Source organism: Streptopelia decaocto, assembly GCF_964273445.1.
Source record: "Streptopelia decaocto genome assembly, chromosome: 10".
Lineage (NCBI taxonomy): Eukaryota > Metazoa > Chordata > Aves > Columbiformes > Columbidae > Streptopelia > Streptopelia decaocto.
In genome coordinates, this window is record NC_138665.1 from 1,932,867 (window position 1) to 1,954,140 (window position 21,274).

At 44.6% G+C, this 21,274-nt stretch overlaps 1 protein-coding gene and 1 long non-coding RNA gene across 2 annotated transcripts in view; both read right to left on the bottom strand.

Moving 5' to 3' along the window:
• Positions 1-5,839: 5,839 nt before the first annotated feature.
• Positions 5,840-21,274, bottom strand: part of LOC309444387 (uncharacterized protein C8orf48) — a 69,749-nt gene continuing 54,314 nt past the window's right edge. The window contains exon 7 of the mRNA XM_082062152.1: positions 5,840-6,133. Within this exon, the coding sequence (XP_081918278.1) occupies positions 6,099-6,133 (35 nt within the window). The 3' untranslated portion in view covers positions 5,840-6,098. The remainder of the gene's footprint in view (positions 6,134-21,274) is intronic.
• Positions 12,123-21,274, bottom strand: part of LOC309444127 — a 41,249-nt gene continuing 32,097 nt past the window's right edge. The window contains exons 3-4 of the long non-coding RNA XR_014184953.1: positions 16,959-17,067; positions 12,123-12,172 (exon numbers count right to left, since the gene is read on the bottom strand). This is a non-coding gene — a long non-coding RNA (uncharacterized lncRNA). The remainder of the gene's footprint in view (positions 12,173-16,958; positions 17,068-21,274) is intronic.

Below are 21,274 nucleotides of genomic sequence, written 5' to 3' on the forward strand. Positions count from 1 at the left end.
GAGGGGAGACCTTCTGATCTCTGAACTGCCTGAAAGGAGCTTGGAGCCAGGGGGGGTCGGGCTCTGCTCCCCAGGAACAAGCGCCAGGAGCAGAGGAAACGGCCTCAAGTTGCGCCAGGGGAGGTTGAGGTTGGATGTGGGGAACAATTTCTTCCCCAAAGGGCTGTTGGGCATTGGAACAGGCTGCCCAGGGCAGTGGTGGAGTCACCATCCCTGGAGGGTTGGACAGACGGTGATGAGGTTCTTAGGGACATGGTTTAGTGGTGGACTTGGCAACACTGGGTTAATGGTTGGACTTGATGATCTTCAAGGTCTTTACCAACCTAAACAATTCCATGATTCTGATGTCTAGACACGAGTGTAGCACAATACCCAGCACATGGTGGCACACAAGTTCTGGCTGCCTTCGGAACAAGAAGAGAAGAAAGAGGGTTTTCCTGCTATGCTAATCTTTTTTCCCCATCTACACTGCATATACAAATTCGAATGAAATGCAGCCTCTTCTGCAAAACACAGAACACAAAAGAACTGGTTTTTTTAACATCAGGGACAGAAAGCACAAGGGACTTTCAGTTTGACTCTATAAGATACCAAAACTAGAGCTATCAAACAGCTATGTCTACAGAAAGCGAAAAACCATAATTTACCATCTCACCCGAAAAACAATTTTCAGCACTATAAGGCTGCTAGCAGCAAAGTATCTTGCTGGTTTATTGGTAAATCACAAGAGAGAGCATCTTCAGCTGAAGTGTCAATGCCGGGCAATGATTTCTGCACAATCCTGTGCTCACAGCCTTGGAAAATTGCCTGGGTGTCCCAGCAGAATCAAACACGACAAAGAGAGAGTGATTCAAGTAATGAGTAATAACAAGGCCCAGAAAAGCCTGCCTGCTTACAGACAAGTGTGGTATTTGAGGTAATTAATAAATGTGACTAGGCTGAAAGGACCTGATAGTAAAGTAAAACATGAACACATTACAGTTCAGATCTGATGCAGTTTAAAATTTCCTCTCTCAATTTCTAACTTCTGAATTTCATGGTTTAGTTCATTTTAAAGCCAAACCACCTCAGCACTCAGATCTGGGTTCAGTTTTTAGTTCCACCAGAAGTGAGGAGGATCTGGGGTTAGAATTTTTGGACTGGACCTACCACAACTTTAAAGAACACCATTCAGTCTGACAAAATTCACCTACTCTACCACATGAGAAAATATTCATTGCAGGGTGAAGTTAGATTGATAAGAAAAGTCATGTATTTTGAGAACAAGTTCCCTCTCGGCAGCAAATTGGAGTTGTGTGAGACTAGATTTCTATTTTCATTGCCAGGGCAGTTTCACAAGACCCATGTTCATTAGCAGCCCCTACTAATCCCTGCAGGACCTGTAACCAGACGTATGTGCAAGAATGAAACATAGTACTGGCCCTGAGGAGCATCCCTTCATTTTTTATTATTACAATTCACCTAGAAGCTTTTAACCATGACAAAGTCATCCCTGGGACAGACAGCATATAAACGATCCTCAGAAAGGAATTCCCTGCTCCAAAGGTGTTATAACCTCACCAACAAAATGGGAGGAATGAGAAATGATCCTTCAAGGCCACAAAGCAACTCAGCAACATGTCTGGGATACAAACCTGAGTTTGTCCAGCTCTCAGGCCACAGTTCCACCAGCGAAATCAAAGGAAAGCAGCACAGGTATTTTCACTTGCATAACCTAAATGTGCATTGCCAGCTGATGGTCTTCAACATTGGTCAGTGAAAGTAAGCACACCCTGAAATAAATACTGTTGGGTGCTGAAGATCACAGAATCCCAGAATGTCAGGGGTTGGGAGGGACCTGGAAAGCTCATCCAGTGCAATCCCCCCATGGAGCAGGAACACCCAGATGAGGTTACACAGGAAGGTGTCCAGGCGGGTTGGAATGTCTGCACAGAAGGAGACTCCACAACCTCCCTGGGCAGCCTGGGCCAGGCTCTGCCACCCTCACCAGGAAGAAGTTGCTTCTCATCTTTAAGTGGAACCTCCTGTGTTCCAGTTTGCACCCATTGCCCCTTGTCCTGTCACTGGTTGTCACCCAGAAGAGCCTGGCTCCATCCTCCTGACACTCCCCCTTTCCATATTGATCCCCAGGAATGAGTCCCCCCTCAGTCTCCTCTTGTCCAGCTCCAGAGCCCCAGCTCCCTCAGCCTTTCCTCACACGGGAGATGCTCCACTCCCTTCAGCATCTTGGTGGCTGCACTGGACTCCCTCCAGCAGTTCCCTGTCCTTCTGGAATTGAGGGACCCAAGATGCTGGTTTCTCGATAGGCAGCTGTGGTGAAGAACAACCCTCTGGCTGGGGCTTGCTCATCCCTGCACCCAGCGATGCTGAGGCTGCACAAAGCCAGCGTTGCCATGTGGCCGTGGCTCTGGGGGACGCGGAGGAGAGGGAACTGGGGGCTCTTGTATCCCCTTTGTGTAACTACACAATGAGGCCACGATTCTCCCTCTGTTTTTATCCTGGTTAGAGGTGAAAGCTTGCTATTCCCAGCCACATTTATTTATCACTTTACTCTGGTCTCCATGGAAACAAGTCATGATCTTACCGGCTGCACCGGGGAGGTCGGGAGGTCTCAGAAGCTGCTGGGAGCCAGTGGCACAGAGCAGAACAAATGCTGAAACTAGAAAAGTGTAATTTCTCTGCAAAGAGCAGTGAAATAAGTGGCAGGAGAGTTGAAAAGCACTAAATGTGAGAGGCCTGAACTTAATACCACTTCAATTATTTAACAAGATTGTCTCGTCTATGTATTCGGATGAGTATGATCAAACCTCTGGACTGCTGAGGTCGTCTCATCACCGCTTACAGACAGCGCTGGCATATTGTACCTCTGCACCCACTGGGCACCTCTGAATTGATTTTTATCAGCCTTCTCTAGAAAAGATTAACAAAATAAACGCAAAAAACCAAAGCCAGATGCTCAGAACTGAGCTTGATCCTACAGAAATGAAGGACATCAGGTGAGTCCAGACTTGGCTCTGAACAAATAAACACAGATGACAGTAATAACACAGAAATACAGGTAGTAAATGCATGCCATGCACACCTGCATGTGGGGTAGGGGACAGTTTTGCTAGGGACCAGAGCCAGATCGTATCATCAGCTCAGTACCATCAAACTCTTCTGAGCTATTTAAAAATCTAAAATGGGACGAATGTGAAATGTCTTCCCTTAGCCATTTTGTAAGCTAGAGGAATATTAAGTTAGAAAACATCTTTCAGACAAGGACCGCAGGAGTCGGTAAGAGACACTGATCTGTCCCACTTCCAGTATTTTGTTTCACTTACAGAAGGTCCATCAGCCACTCCCCAGGATAAATGCACACACAGCATCAACCTCTTCTGCAGAAGGAGCTGAAGGGAACGTCCCAATAGATCTTCTGTCTTTATACCGCATGATTTGCCTCACTTGTACCACAGGGTAACCACAAACGCAGCAATCTCTAAACTAAATATCATGAAGCAGCTCATGTAAGTCTCAGACCATAACCCAACGTCCTAAGCGAGCCTGGGAGAACTCTCTAGCGAGGACGGCACACAGCAGCCTTTTTACAAGAATCACAAACTCTGTTTTCATGGCCAGAAAGAATTGTTTGAATAATTTCACCTGATCTATTACAAAAAGCATTAAAAAAGCATGAACTATATCCTTGATACAACCTCTTATCTGAACTACAGAATAGAGTGTAGAAGGTGAGCCCAACCAAAAACTCTGGTTGTAAGAAATGATTGCAATGCCTGGACAGGGTTTCCTGCAGTTCATCACTGGCATAATTAAAAATGAGAACCCCACTCCCAGTGTTGCTCCAATGCAGTTTATGTTACGCCTTCGTCTGCCACGCTGAAGAGCAAAACAAGTTTTGTTCCCTGTGCACAGGCTGTCATGAAGTCACACATAACCTCTGCTTGCTAAATTCAGTACGTTCAGTTGCTGGAGTATTTTGGTAGAAGACCAAAAAGCAACTGATGGAAAAATTTGCTGTTGTATTTCATAGGATAAACATATGATAGTGGTGGGTATCTTAAATGCGTATTTGTTCATTTTGCCTTTGCTTCGGATGGGCCATTTCCACTGCGCTAAATTGCAAAGATTTTTCCCCAAGTACCCAGCAAACACCTGAGTTCTCTGAGACGGAAAATTGTTAGTGATTTCACAGCAGACTGAAAAGACTCTGAATCTTTAATAACCAGATCTTTACGAAAGGACATATTATTTCCTAGTATTGAAGTGCCAAGTTATTCAAAGTTTTCAGCTGCTACAAAGTCAGCATTGGTCCCAAAAGCTCCCAGAAGTTGCCAGAGAGCCTGGCTAGAGGCTGCCTATGAGCCATGAATACTATTTATGCTTTTACTTAATTTGGAATAACATGTAAGACTTGCAGGATGCATGAGAGCAAAGTGGCTTGTTTATTTGTTTCCTGGCCAAAAAGCAACAGGTGCTATTACTGAGAATGTCCTGAATACAAAGAATTGCAAATGAGGTCTACCTCCTGAAGAGTCTGGGGACAGACTTTCAAAGAGCAGCTCTGATCTATTTGCAGATTTTATGTAGGCATGCTGGTGAGCACCAGCACTTCCAACTCATCCACGTGCAAACTGCTCTAACTCTCGCCAGAAGGGGTTCTGTAGGTCCAGGTATCCCCCTGCCAGCAGCAGAGCTGTTTAAGCACAAGTCACACACCTGCTTCTCAAATTTTGGCCCAAAATGTAAATTGAAAAAGTCAATTGCCATCAGCTTATGTTTAAGAAGCTAAAATCTAGAATGCTAAAAAAGAGCAGTTGATTTGTTCTTCAGTTTACACAGAAGATGCTGTAGCAAGCATTCATCTGATAGAGTGCAATATATCATGTATATGTGATCAAACGTACACTCAAAGGACATCATCCCTACAGGAATGTCCTGCCGACTTTAGTAAGAAATACAAACCTACCGACCCTTTTAAATTCTGCTCGAGAGTCCTGTGCCAGAAGAGATTTACAGCAGCTCTGTACCTCGGCTGTCTCACACCACGCTGTGCAACGCGCTCTTGGTGGAGGCAAAGCCATGAGGCTGTAGCATAAACGTGCCCAGAGGCAGCACATCCGTATCCCTACCAACGAGAAAGAACAAAGAAAGAAATTGGAACTAATTAGTACTGTAATGTGTCTGAGGCTGGATTTAGCACCATTCAACAACCACAGGCAGCAGGGGAATGAAGAAAAATGGAGCCAATTTGTGGTCTGGTATTTATTAGCATTTAGATAATACGCCCCATCCATCATATACAAGGCATGTTTCAAAAGCACCAGCGCTCCTGCGTCCTGAGTGCCCACAACCCTTGTAAATCGCCTTCCTTGGATCTTGCCAAGAATAAAACACATTCATCCGGATGCAGCCGCTGGGAGAAGACACTTTTCCACGTGATGGAAATGAAATAAAGACATATGATACGAAGGAGCCATAAAAGGCTGTGGATTAAGACAGAGGGAATCCACTCCTTCCCACTGACGTACATCTGTGATTTACAAACTGCCAAGAACAGCCATGGGATTATGGGAATAAGATCCCGGTTGACGTTGATAGAGACAATTTGAAATCTTCAGCCAAGTTGGTTGCTCTACTACCCAGCTGTTATTTAGCAGGGCAGAGGAAGGGAACCCTGAGACTACAGAAGAGGGCCCGTAGAGGTCCCAGAAAGGAAAACATTAAACACGAGAGTAAAAAAGCGTGATTGCTCTCTTCATCCAGAAGATCCATAACTTTGTACAGCACCGGATTTAGACTGGTCTGAACAACGGATTCATTTCCACATATTGCAGCCACCTATTCCTGCAAGTACTCCAGACAAGCAGTCTGGCCCAAGTTTTATGTTATATGTGCCATTTAAAGCACCATTTAATTTCCGCAGGGCCATCGCTTTCCAAAGAATGGGTTCTTACCATCACAGACTGCTTGGCATAGAGGAGAGAATGGCAGAGGTTCATGGCTTCACTGCAATCTTGGAAAGCATGTTGGTTTTCTCTGTTCTTCAGGCTTATTCCCCAGGCACTCCAAGACCAGACTCCCAGAAATCTCATCAATTTTCAACTCAATAACTCAATAAACCCTGAGTAAGCGGCTGAAATGAAAGAGAAAATTAAACATATATTTAGGCACTTTGATGAATCAAGGCCTAAAAAATTAAACACTAAACTAATTTTTTCATGCAGATTTCTGTTTTGCTAAAGTTTTAATGAGTTTTGACCTTTCATCCCACTTTGGCATGGAAGGCACATTAAAAAATCTTACATAATTTCCAGGAAAAATAACTTCTTGCCTGCCTTTATTTAAGAAAATGATTTGTTCTGGGTCCTAAGTAGCTTGAAAACAGGCAGGCTGTTCGGTATTTGAGCAGCTTATAACTAAAAACAAACAGAAGAAAACAAAGCAACACATTTCATAATGAACATCTATCTGTAATGATTATAAATCATTAACGCTGGTTAATTTACCAACATAACATTGACATCAGACTTGGTATTCCTAGCACGGATACATAATATCTCAAGTTATTTGTTTATTTATTTGCATAATCTTTGAGAGCACAGTCAGGTTAGCTGATCCGTTTCTGAGTAAAATGGCAATTCCTGGGCTGTTAGCAGTGGATACAAAGACCCAACAACAGTCTCAGAAGAATTAACTCAAAAAACATATTTGACAAATAGCTGAACTCCAAACTCTCCAGTGGCTTGGGACTATAACGAGAAAAGGGCTTGGTAAACGGGAACATTTTAATTCAGGAACAATGACATGCGATTAATATCAGTGCCATAATGCCACATATCCTGAAAACAATTAGCATATGCTGAACGAGCAGTTCCATTTACCGAGATTTCTGTGCTAGCAAATACTGGCGATAAAGCACGCTTAAAATAACAGGAAATTACAATTCCATATAACTGTTTCCTTAAAGTTCAGTGTCTCCCCTTTTTCTCCCTACCACACACATGCACGCTCATATGAATATAATTTAAAGGCAGTAATACAGCCGCAATGCATCGTATCTTCACGGGTTTCATTCATTTGCACATCTACCCCATAAAGCACCTCATGTTGAGGTCTTAAAAGGGATCTTAAATATCAAAACTGTACCTAAGATACTAGGTGCCAATCTGCTATGTCTTTCCACAGCTTTGGAAGAGGCAGAAATTAATCCAGAGACTAATGAGGGGCTCAGCTCACACCTTCTCCCATCCTGTAAAGCTGGGGTTGACACCCCCTGTCCACTCAACTCCCTCTCCAACACCCACAGCCACGGGATCGGCCACGGAATAGCAATTTCACCTCCCCTGTCTTGCTGCTGCCCCAGGAATGAAGTTACAAAGGTTTAACAGTGCAAATAATGGCTTGAAAGAGGAAACAAAAGGAAAATCATAGACCCCAAATGAGTCTTGCAACGGTGCGATGTAGTAACTCACAATGGAATACGACCAAGGCCCCAGACTTCAAATACCATCGGAAAATGTGCCACTTCATCTTTTAAAAAGTGCAAGTGACCTCGATTGCCAGCATTATCTGGGCAACGCCAGCTCCTCCCAGTGCAGGCAGCTGCTGCATGGAATAAAGCTTCTACCAAGTCAGGCACTAACGCTGCTCCTTGAAGTCCAATGTCTGGTAGGAACCAGTACAACCCAGTCTGTTTTTCTAAACTTGTCATAAATATTGTCCTAGCTGTAACAGGGTGGCAGTGATCCTCTTTCTCTGGCCATCATCCTACACAGTTCTGTTCTTGCCTCTTGGATTATCCAAAAAACCCAGGCAAACTCGTGGCTGAACTTTTGTATCTTAGATTTGGCTCCTGGATAAAATGCCATTCTGCACTTGACAGCCTTGGATCCTGCAGTTTCTAGAGTAAAGTACGTGAGCGAAACAAACTGCTAGAACAAAAACTGAGCCTGACAGTAAAGGGCTTTCTCGGGGGATAAACAGCTCTCCAATTCACGTCAGCCGATTGTAACAAAACCACGACAAAGATGGACTGGGGCGAAGGCTGACTGATTTCTTCAGTCCAGTCCCTAAAGAGATACAGATGCACACCAAAAACAGTGGGTATACTCAGAGGAATCGGAGAAATTAAACACACACATATATCCAGTGATCAGGAACAGCGAGGGGTATGCAGGTAATGATATAGCCATACATCAAGCTAACAGATGGCCCGCTTCTCCAGCCTTAGCCACCCCACATCATGGCGCCCCACAGGATTAAAATAAAACGGGTAGATGGCATTTCACATGCTGCACTGGAACTCCACCTTTTTTTTAAGGCAGAAAGCCTCTATGAAAGCCAAGCAGCAGGCAAACCAGCTGAACCACGCAATGACAAACAGCAATATTGCCAGCAACAGCCGACATGGGAGAGGGCACGTGGGAATGACAGATGAGGGCTCTTTCCATTCTAAATACCCCTGAAAGCTCAACGAATTAGTAAAGTTATCTGTGGCAGCAACAAGGTGTCACCCGTTCACGGTGACGGGTACAGGCGGGTAAAAGTGTTCAGTGGCTGGTGTGACAGAGCACGTGAGGAAGAGAGATGCTGCCGTCCCTGTTTCAGCTGATGCTCCGTCTTCTTCCTGCCTTACCCTTTACTTTTGCTCTTTCTGAATATATTTCTGCATTGCTGGCTGCTTCTGGCTCAGCATCTGCCTTCTGCTACCGTTTCTACTTGGGTGATTACACAGCCTTCCTGCCTGCACCTGGGGCTCCGCAGTCTCTCCACCTGCCCCACGGCAGCCGCCCACGCCGCTCAAAGTGAGAAACGTGTGTCTCGGTGTGCCGAGTCCTACGAGATGGGCAAAGTGCAAGAGGGAGGCAAAACTTTCAGCGGATCTCTCCCAGGGGGGCGTGATTTCTGCAAGAGAGAACATGAAAAAGAGCGTGTAAAAATCGGAAGCGTTTTGCATTTTGTTTGAAAGTGCTAAAACCTGTCATGGCCCCCACACTTGCCCGCCCCCAAGTCCAGCAGACCCGGGCTGCCTGCGCAGTCACAAGCAGGCTGAGCCTAAGACCTCGTTTGCTCTTTGCTCCTTCCTGAAAGACCCAAAGCGTCAGGCCCAGCATGGAATATGTCAAAATGCTTTTAATATGTCAGTCTACAGTGTGCACCCAAAGGCTCTCCCTCCCTACGTCCCAGAGTTCACCAAAAGCTGTGCGTGAGCGTCGCTTCGAGGGCAAATAAGTGGCCTTTGGACTCAAGCACTGATGCAACCTCACACCCAAAATATCATACAAATTTACCTGCCGTCTCTAATGTGAGCGCAAGCCTAAATACATTAAAATCTTCCTTTTCCTTCGGGATGAATATGCACAAATTGGCATCTTCCTGTGCAAAGTGTCACATCGTGGACATGTAATAACGAGAAACACCAAAAAACTTCACTGTAGGCCTACAAAAATCTTGCATGATGAATCAGTTCTTCTAAAATTTAAGTAGCCTGCATTGAAGAAATGCGACAGGTGTCTCATTTGAGGTACCAGCTGCCACTGTCCTGTGTGCCTGCTGCACCGCTGAGCCAACATCAGGTTCATAATATGCATCCTACTTCTATTCCTATTCAACGGGAGTTACAGATTATTATTATTTCAAGGACAGTTCATGGTTCTCCCTGAATTATTGTATTTTTACCGGCGCATAAGCAAAAATGCACCTCATAGGAATGAGACTGTGAAAAGAGCATGAAAGGCTCCATTAGGGAACGCAGGAGCCATTCAAGGTCTTCTCAAGATTAACAGCATTTTTATGGAGATTTCGTGGCCCGCCCTTCTGCTGATGCTTTCAATAGGAAGCTGCAGTAGCTTAAAATTAAATGAAGCTACTTATATGCATAAAGTTAACCAACCACTTAATAAGTTTCCTAGTCACACTTTTTCTGTAAAATGAAAGAGGGGGAGGCGTTCATGTCCATTTGTCTCACAATTAAAACCTTTTTATAAAAAAAAAAAAAAGGAAGGATTGATATTTTGCTGTCTACTCACAGGGAAGAGATCTGGTGTCTCTGTATGGAAACGTGCTGTCCTCTAACAGACATTTAATGTTCATAAAAATCACGCCGTATTTTAAAATGGCTCTCTGAGCAGCTCATTTCTTAGCTACCAGCTGCTTGCACTGTGAGCAGACAGAGCATGTTCTTGCACCTCAGCACATTCCTCTCAGTGATGAAGTGACACAGTAACAAGAAGAGAGACATCAAGGGGAAAACAGAGGAAGACAATCCCTGTGCAGGGTCTTGTTTAAGTGGAAATCAGTTGTTTCATATGCTTTGTTAAGAGATGGCATCCTTACCATTTCACATCCCTTCATTCCCGAGTTACCCTGTCCCTTATCAAACACTTCACAGCTAAAGCCTGGTTAAACTCTTTGCCAAGAACACCATCCCAAGGCTGCTCACCCAGGGCATCAATATACACTCATGTTCCTCAGACCTGTCGAATCCCTCAGGCTGGCTTCGCTCCTCACGGTTGTTCCAGGCTGTGTCATCTTGAGAAATAACAATACCTGGGCATGGGTTTGGCTTTTGACGGAGAGGGGCCAAAATCCTGAAAAGCGGGGTTTGCCAAGGAGCCTTCCATGGTGCACTAGAATTGAGCCGCCTAACAGGTTGGGTTTAGACCTTTCCCAGCTTTGTGTAGTGTTATGCTTTCTGTATATCAAGATACAAGTGTTCTGCTAATCCTGCCACAATCTTCTCTCATGAACTCAAAGGTCTTCACTATATCATATCACCAGACAGTCTTGGCTGGGCAGAGGAGTGAACACCAGACCTACAACTGTTTGAGGATCAAGTGTCTCATTGTAAGGACCTGTCCCAATGCTCTGTCAGGGTTTGTTGGCTATTGGGAAACAAATATCTCAAGGGGCTGAAAGGCTTCAGTCACGATCCTCGTCAAGGAGAAGGAGACAAACAGGAGGCATTGAACTGATTTCTCTCCTGAGGTCTCAGCGGTAGCTCAGGCAGGATGACAGTGGAAAGACACTTGCAGTGTGTGCAGACATTTCAATAGCTGTGTCTGCTGCTGTACATTACGATAACGTGTTGAGGTACGCTTATGTGATTTCTGTTCTCAGAGGTAGAAGAATCGGGGTTTTTCAGAACCTCTATGATTGTTCAATGCTTTCATCATGCATTTCAGCGCTGAGTGAAAAAACACTGATTTTCTCTGTTTCCCCCCTCCCACCACAAATATCCACAGTCATAACTGGGAATTGCATGAAAATCAGTGGTTTTTTTCTGTGGACTACAGTAAGGACAGTATGAACCAGTCTGCTCGCTTCCTGAGAAAGTACAACAATCATTACGTGCTCATGAAGCTCCAACCTGCATGAATTCTGGTTTTACTATTTTTCTCTGCCTTTTGATTAAAATTTAAGGTATTCATGACTATCACTAATTACCAGGTTCCCCCACAAATACCTGGGAATGTATCTCAGGTCTGGGAGATTGCCCTAACAACGTCAGAGGAAAACATTCTTTCAGGATTTTTGAAGAGGAGCCTGAGGCAATGTGGAAGTGTCCCATGATGTTCCACTAAGCAGGCAGAGGAATAAGTAACCTAAGAAGCCCTTGCCCACAGATTCCCAACCTTTTTTCTTAGATCTTTATTGTCCTTCATCATCCTGCTACATTCTCGGATCTCCACTGGATCATGAAAACTTCCAGACACATGGATGGGAGGTAAGAAGCCTTGTAAGCAAAGTGATGGGTAACCAGACTCCTAAGCCCAGATCCTAATGCTGAAAGCTTGAAAGCTCTTATACATTTAAAATTAAGACCAGTGGTCTTGGATTAGTTTGAAGAGGAAATTTTTTTAAAAAAGGCAACCAAGCAGAGGCTTAGGCTGAAAGGCCATTACTTGCCTCAACTAGCCAGCCTAATCCTTCTGCTGAGCTTAATGTGTAGCAAGAAGAGAATTATCAGATCCTAGTTAGGTTGACACCTGGGTTACAGGTATGGCTATATGGTGAAATGAAGATCAGATAAAGTAGTTAACACTTACCCTGTAATTAAGGTTAAACGCTAATGGCATTCTCAAGTGCGTTGTGTCTGCAGCCAAGCTGTGCTAGGTCCACATCAGGCTACGGCCACCTGCAACAGAGCAGCAGCTGCATTTCACATCGACGGCTGCCTGAAAGAAGAAACCTTTAATTGCAAAGAAAACCAAAAGTCACCTTTTCTCTCTCTGTTATTTTAGAGCGCTGTAGAAGTTCTGCAAGAAGTATGTATGGGAAAAGTTTAACACAACTTTTGTGTCAGGACTTACGCTAGCTAGAGATAATAGGCAGAGGTGCCACATCCTTCTGCTGCCAGGTTTGGTGGCAGACACGGTCAGGCAGAGGGCTGATGCAGACGTCTGCGTCGCTTTTCTGATAAGATCTGACAATATTAACAAGATTCAGGAGCCACTCATGGTGAAAGATCAGAAATGGCTTCGTTTTACTCTTGAATCCTGACAGGAAAAATTGTGTGAGTAATGAGAGTGACAGATCAGAATGGGAGGAGGAAAGAAGGGGAAAAAAAAAGGCAGAGGGAAAAGCTAATTACAATCTGCAGCCAATTTGAAACACTTCTCTTGGATGGACTCGTTATCAACACTGGGATGAGGAGTTTCACCTATCATGTAATACCTGATAAACACTGATATTTTGTTATGAACATATTGTCATCTAGTATCTAGTAATGCTTGTTAACACTCCTTTAGAGGCAAGGAGAACCCTCCCCATGGGAGTATTTCCCCCTCTATCTGCATCTTCTTATTTTTCTTTTGCTTCTGTGGTCAGACAGGAATCAAACAACGCAAGTGTCTTGCTAACTCCTTTGGACATCTCTGATAAGGTTGTCTGGGATCCTAATGGTACATCCTGAGCTGAGATTCAAAAGCAGAAAATCACTAATGGGCTCCTGTGAGCACTGGAGATTCTGCTCTTTAAGGCTTTAAAGCTCTGTTCCATGGATCGAGACAGTTTGGTCTTCTGACACAGAAAAGCTATAAATCACCTCAGCCAGTGCCCTCACTAAGCGGGACATCTCATAAGGAACATGACCCGACCAGTCAAGACACTGAGCAGGGAAAGGCAACAAGTGGCTTAGATCTGGATGGTGGTGCTGGGTATGGAGACGGGAGCCGACACGCTCTCAGACATCGGCTGGTTTTTTCTCCTACGCTTCACCTTTGCCTGAAAAGAAACGTATCAACAAAGGGAAACTTCAGCAAGAGTTTAATCAAAGCTTCAGACAAAGAGGCTGGAAGTCTGTCTGTGTCTGTTAAAAGGCTGAGAAAACTCAAAGATCTGTTGTCTGACGGGTAGCACTCATTAGACCACATTCTGGAGTCATTATTAGGCTAAAAGGAAGGGTCCATTTCTATAAAGTGCAGCACTGGGAAGAGAATCGGTCTCAATGTCTCTTCCATAAATCAGATGTCCTTGCTTGCCGCTTGCTTTGTTACACCACACGTGTGGTACTTCCTTGCACATACACGTTGCTCTGTTTGCATTTGGCTCTTGGCACAGTGAGGACACGCACAGTCCATCGCTCTCTGTTGTCTGCAGAGATGATCATCAAATGAAAGGCAAAGTTGCTTCTGACTGAGCATCTGCAAAGATCGAAGGGAGATGGTTGGCTTTCTCAAGCTGATGTTGAAGTAGAGAAAAAGAAGACAATCCTCAGAAGCAGAGTTGATTTAACTTCTACTCCTGCCTTTCAGCCGACAACTGCAAAGAGGTTCAGCTCAGGAAGGTAAAAATGCTTCCACTGCCACAAGGGACACTGTCAGTCAGGGGCTGTTTTCCACTCCGACTTAGGGCTAGTATATACAACACAAGAAGAAGAACAGAATTGCAACTATTTAGAAGGATCCCCACTCAGTGGCAAAGGAAGAACGTGGCCATCTCAGAGCAGCGCGCAGTGAGCCGTGTCCCCAGTCACACGCTGTGTGGGCCAATGTGCAGGGCTGTCCTGTTCACAACCTCATAGAGCAGCATGGACAGGGGATACGGAGCAATTTCTGACGAGGAAGATTTTTACAGAGGGTATTTCTAAAAGCCTGTTGTTCTTGTTAATCCTGATGAGGAGTGAAGCAAGAGAGGAAAGTGGAAAATTAAGGGGCAGTTAACTCGAGAAATACTCAAACTGCAAGCAACTGTGAGGAAATAAAAGCCGGTGAGGGGCTGGAGCACAAGTGTGATGGGAGCGGCTGAGGGACCTGGGGGTTCAGCTGGAGAACAGGAGCTGAGGGGAGACCTTCTGATCTCTGAGCTGCCTGAAAGGAGCTTGGAGCCAGGGGGGGTCGGGCTCTGCTCCCCAGGAACAAGCGCCAGGAGCAGAGGAAACGGCCTCAAGTTGCGCCAGCGGAGGTTGAGGTTGGATCTGGGGAACAATTTCTTCCCCAAAGGGCTGTGGGGCATTGGAACAGGCTGCCCAGGGCAGTGGTGGAGTCGCCATCCCTGGAGGGGTGGACAGACGGAGATGAGGTTCTCAGGACATGGGGCAGTGCCAGAGTTATGTTATGATTGGACTCTATGATCTTAAGGGTCTCTTCCAAGCAAAATGATTCTATGATTCTAACAACTTTAAAAAACAACAAACAAACAAACAAAAACCAACAAAAACAAACCACAACTATAACAAAACAAAAGTATCTTTCAGGGTTGGATGAATTCCTACCTGTGAATCTGACTGGATCTATTTAAAGGATCAAATTTCATCCCGGTATATGGATGTCCAAATTTTGTTGCAGCTGCTTCAGCTTACACCATTTGTAAATAACGCTCATTGTGTCTGAAACACTGGAAACTCCCAGCACAGAAATAATTGCACAACACATCTCCTCATTACGAGCAAAGCTGGTTAACTGAGGAGACCAGTATCTCTGAGCTCACCTACATGATGCAACCTTGCTAGTAAATAAAAGAAAGTCACACCTCTTCTGTGAGGCTTGTGGAAATCTGTAGGATAGGTTGCAACCTATTTGTTCCACACTCTGATATTCCCTGCAACCTTCTTCTGTAAGAACAGCTCATCATAACAGAAAAATGAGTAGAAAGCAATTGCCACATTCAGTTTGTCTGCTCTATTAAAAAAGTAAATTAATGATACGTAAAGCTGGCAACAGTATCCAACCTCAAGACAGCAGTCCTCTGGAAAAAGATGTGATAGTGTAATTAAGGAGTATATCATAATGTAAATGGGCAAAGGGGCTAATTAAATTCATAAAATCAACCTCCATTCTGCTATTTTCTGATTGCAGAGTTCTTCAATTTGCAGCCTTTTTAATACTAGTTTAATGTAACTTTTTGTGTACAATAAAGAGCTTTCTTATTAGCTGTGGTTTGTCTATTCTCTCACTTGCATGCCTGCCTGGATTGAGTCACAGCACAATGAGTCTCTTGCCTCCTGAAGTCATGTAATTATCTCAGGATCTTAAATTAAAAAATAGGACTCTTGTAAACCTCTCTGTTCTGAAGAAAAGGGTGAGGAGGCGAAGCCGGTGTAACCAGCGTGTTTGTGTCTGTGGAGAGCTTGAAACAATAGTTTAGAGAGATATCAAATGTCATGTGTATCCTAACAGAAAACTAATTATTCTGGCAATTGTTTTAACACCATCCCATTAGGGAACCCTGCCACCCCAGTGGGTATTTTGGGGAGGAAATACTTGGAGAAATCTTGTTGATGACCCTAGCTGTTATTACTTCTGTTTCTTCTAATGATAAATCCCCTTGATCTTTCTGGGAGAACAAATGAACCCAAGGCACAGAAGCACTTGGGTCTCTGCCTTAATTCCCTGGGCTGCTCCTCTGATTTCCAGCTGCCACCTCCTGATCTGTGCCCAGGGCTCTTTTGTCTTTGCCTCATGCTCTGGGGGTACAAAGTGCTTGAGAAACTACTTGAACGCCTGCGTGTGAACTGTGCCTATTTGCAAACGAGGACACAACTAATTGCGGGGTGCTTTGGTAGCTCCTACCTCCAGGATAGTCCTTGGGAGCGGCAGAGAACGCAGCAGCGCCGAGAGCAAAGCACCGCAGAGACAGGCTGCAGAGACATGGAGTTATTTTTAAGCCCTCTTTCACATCCAGGCAGTTCATGTTTATGGAATATGGTGCAGGAGATATCTTAAAACCAAAGCATCTCTCCAGCTGTGCATATCCAGGGCAAACCTGAGGTGAATGATACCCTCTAACTTCCTTCCAGAGCCATTTTAGTGGCAATCAGGGGAAACATTTCCTAGAGAATCAGTTCATATCAAATTTATAAGCCTGCCCTTGGGGAGGAAACATCCATTTCCCCTTCTACCTGTCATTCTTCTTCGTTTATTGAATCAATAAGGCATGAAATTTGGCAGGCTTTAAGTAAAAAATGAGCTGTTCATATCAAAAAGAGCCTGGATGGATAAAAAAATCAAGCAGTTAGAATTGAGATTTGACTAACAGGAGTAAAAATAAATAGAAACAGAATCTAAATGTAAATGAACATTACATCACCACTGGCATTTAAGCTCATTTTCAAATACAGAATTAGAAGCAGATTTAACTTGCTGAAACCTACTGTGTTCATACAGATATAGCTGCTTTGGGGGACACAGTCTGAACTTCTTGTCTGTAGCTTCTGCTCCCCAAAAAAGCCACAACTGGAGATTCTTACTGGACAAGAAAGGAGGAAGAGGCATTACGCAGAGGGGTCACAAAGATAGCAAAGAGGTTAGTAGGAATACGATTAAGTTCTTGCTCCCCTGTCCTTTGTAAACTGTGGCAATACAACAGCCAGTGTGTCTGAGTTACCTTGACCCTTCTGGATGGCGTCTGAATGTACCTAGAGAGCCACAGCTTCTACGTTGAGTCTTTAATACAGGTCATCCATCAGCTCGGATGAGAAAGACCCATCACAGCCATGCATCTGCATCATGAAATCTCACCTGTCCATGGATCTGTCGAGTGTCATTTCCCTGCAACTGTCACCAGGAGGGTGCTGCTCTGTCTATAGGACAATCCTTATTTCACCAAAGGCAGCCCGGAGCTCTGCGGCTGAGGGAAAAAATTGCAAATAGGTGGTGAGAAACTCTTGTGTCTGCCAGCCCGTTGGGTATCACAGCACCATGTCCTTCGGGGCTCACAGCCCGTGTCTTGCTTGGCTTGTCTCTGCAGTTCATCCTCTCTCACTTCTGGAGATCATTGTTCTCATACCTTCATCTTCCTCTCTACACAAGGAAAGAAATTGCTGGCAGCTACCCTAGGCTAGTATTACCAGGAGGTCACAGCAGCTTTTTTGGGTGTCCTCAAGCTTCAAGGACATTTTTCAAAGCTACCTGCCCTTATTCGGTGCTCTGACTTCCATCCTGATGAGTATAATTTTCCTCCACGCCAAGGTGAGCTATTCTGTTCAACTATAAGCATGCGGTCCATCATTTAGATGAAGATGCAGTAATTATATTTGAGTCTGGTTCTTTTGAGTGTGACTGTGTCCCACACTGCCTGTTAAAGAGCAAAGTTTAACGCTACTCTCACTCCCACTGATCCTTTTGTGTAATGTCACATTACACATTTGCTTCTACAACTATTTTTGTACCTCAAGGTCTTATCTTCCATCTTCCAGCTTCAACTGCTTTTGAAACTGCATTACATTCAACAGTGAAGATTTCTTCTTTCCTAACACACACACATATGCACCAAATTAATATTTTATCCCACTGGAATGACAATAGTCATTTATTTCTTGGGGACACACCTTTGCTCGAGGATTTTTCAAGTTTTGGCCGACGTGGCATGAGGAGGGGGAGAATTTCTCTCCCCGGTACTGGAATAAGCCTGCAGACCAACCCCACACAGATCCTACAACCCCGTCAAATCCTTTTACTGGCCTTTATTCTGCCTGGATGGTTTTATTAGCGTATTAGCACAGAGACATGCTGTGATCAGCAGGAAGGTCTTGTTTATTGCTGCCTTGTTTGAGGACAAGCAGAGCATATAATCCCAGTGAGGTGGGATCTAATGATTAAGGTTTTAATGAAAAAACCACAATGTTGAGATGTTGTATAAGGTATGGAAACCACATGTGAGAAATCAAGACCCTGTGGCTCCACTTAGATACTCTATAATATTCTAATTATATGTAGAATCCACATATTTTGTTGAAATGCAAGACTGATTTCAATCAATCTCATACTCTGATAAATTAATATAAGTTGTTGATTTCTACTGATACAGAGACTTGTTTCTAGCACCCCACAGGTGGTAATACCGGGCATCAAGCTCATTCTCATTCCATTGAAAGGTTCACCTCAAATGGCACATACACCTCAAAAGGTTTCCAACATTCACTGTTCTAAATGGGTATGTTTCCTCTGGAGAAGTAATCTGGTTTGTCTTTGCTAGCTTCAGTTGAATTCACTCAGTGTCAAGCAGATTAAAGGTGAAAGCCTGTAATTCAACTCCAGCACAGAAAAAGGTTAGGCTGGTTCTTAATTATTAAGTGAGAAAGAAGATTACAAAAAGAGGAAAAGAAACCAAAATGTAATTTTAGCATCAAATTGCTTCCCCAGCTGCCATCTCAAATCCTTGAGGCACGCACTAGACATACAAACTCAAGGCACAGCTTACAAACTGAAAACACACCTTGAGCACTATCTCTTAAGTTAAGGCCTTAAAGCTGGTGCACTTGGATACCTCCATCCACCACACCTACAGAGTAGCAACCTGCTCCATTTCTGCTCTCTTGTTCAAAACACCATTACCGCCTGTTTATATTCTTAATCTCGCTCCTCTTTCCATGTGTGGGGGCAGAATGGCCCTTCCTGTTCAGGACAGTTGGGGTGACACTTGTTGGAGCTGACGATCCAGCAGCACTCTTCCCATCAGTGGGTTTCTTCTGGCAGACCACAACATTTTGAGGACTGTCACGAGAGAAATCATAAAAAGCACAATTCTGATAACATTATTCAACAATTCCACTCATATCACAGTTTCGCCAATGCTGTAGCCCAGCACAACCTACATTTTTCAGGGAGACCTTTAGAGAAGCTTTGTCCAACTCTCTTCTCCCTCCTTTGGTCGCTTTGAGGAGCTCGTGCCATGACAATAATTCTTCATAAACTTGGATCTCATGGGTCAAACCCCTTTGCTCATGAAAGGTAACCTAGAAAACATCACCTTCATCTTGGGGAACACGAGTATCTAACAGAAGTATGAGTTACAGGACATGATTCACGAGATGAGCTCACAGCTCATCTCACCCAGATGCTTGCCTCAAGCATCCTGTCTCCAGCAATGGAGCACTGACAAATGCTTCAGAAGTCAAAAAAAGAATTCATAATCTGCTTATTAAGACAAATAACCAGCAATAATCACCATGTGATTTCCTCAGGAGGAGGTTGTTCTGCTGGGATGCTGGATGTCTCCTTCTGTGATCATCCTCGTCCTTTACCACATCTTCTGATTCTGCTGCCTGATTTAACAGTTATGTCTCTCTATCTCTCCATGCAATAATGCTCGGGCCCTTGAATTTTTTTTGACTTATGAATAACTGTGTATCACAGGGGAACAAAATGATCATTACGTGTCCCTGAATTCAGACCAACCTCTTCAGATATTGAGGGTTATACCATGGACTTGAGTAAGGCATTTGACACAGTCTCCCACAGCATCCTCACAGCTAAACTGAGGGAGTGCAGTCTGGATGAGCGGGTAGTGAGGTGACTGAGAACTGGCTGAAGGGAAGAAGCCAGAGAGTCGTGGTCAGTGGGGCAGAGTCTGGCTGGAGGCCTGGATCTAGTGCAGTACCTCAGGGGTCAGTGCTGGGGCCTGCATTATTCAATATATTCATCAATGATTTGGACGAGGGAACAGAGTGACTGTCAGCAGGTTTGCTGATGACACCAAGCTGGGAGGAGTGGCTGACACTGGAAGCTGTGCTGCCATCCAGAGACCTGGACAGGCTGGAGAGTTGGGCGGGGGAAAATGTAATGAAATATAACAAGGGCAAGTGTAGAGTCCTTTATCTGGGCAGGAACAACCCCACGTTCCAGTATAAGTTGGGGAACAACCTGTTGGAGAGCAGTGTAGGGGAAAGGGACCTGGGGGTCCTGGGGACAGCAGGGTGACCATGAGCCAGCACTGGGCCCTTGTGGCCAGGAAGGCCAATGGTACCTGGGGTGGGTTAGAAGGGGGTGGTCAGTAGGTCAGAGAGGTTCTCCTGCCCCTCTGCTCTGCCCTGGGGAGACCACACCTGGAATCTTGTGTCCAGTTGTGGCCCCTCAGTTCCAGCAGGACAGGGAACTGCTGGAGAGAGTCCAGCGCAGCCACCAAGATGCTGAAGGGAGTGGAGCATCTCCCGTGTGAGGAAAGGCTGAGGGAGCTGGGGCTCTGGAGCTGGACAAGAGGAGACTGAGGGGGGACTCATTCCTGGGGATCAATATGGAAAGGGGGAGTGTCAGGAGGATGGAGCCAGGCTCTTCTCGGTGACAACCAGTGACAGGACAAGGGGTAATGAGTACAAACTGGAACACAATAGGTTCCACTTAAACTTGTTGCCGGAGAGGGTGGCAGAGCCTGGCCCAGGCTGCCCAGGGAGGTTGTGGAGTCTCCTTCTGTGCAGACATTCCAACCCGCCTGGACACCTTCCTGTGTAACCTCATCTGGGTGTTCCTGCTCCATGGGGGGATTGCACTGGATGAGCTTTCCAGGGCCCTTCCAGTCCCTGACATTCTGGGATTCCGTGATTCTGTGACTGCAGATCAGCAGCAAAAATCATTAATAGGCTGGATTTATGGGCAGCTAATAGCTGTGTAACCTGACAGTGGGGCAAGGACTCATTGGTAACACATCATGGAACTAATAAATTATTTTTATAAAGACAAGCGATAAAATTGATTTCCATAGGGAATTTTTTCTTACTTTGATATCCCTAATGTCACTATCCTGAATCACTCTGAGCTGGAGGGTCAAATTTCACAGGTCTGGAAATATCCACAGAACTATTTGTGATGACACAAAGGGAATCACTATCTGTTTGAAGCTCCTTCAGCATATATGGGTATAATTTAGTTTGTAACACAGTGATCTTAATACAAAATTATTGAAACACTAAAGATCTTAAAGAAAAACTACTTATTCCCAAATCCTTACTGTGGAGGGAAGAATAAACCATTTCATTTCAAGAAAGACTCCTGACAGATGAAGAAAGGCAAATTCATGCAAAGGAGACTTCAGAAAGACTTCAAAAAGCCAATAAAGCTTT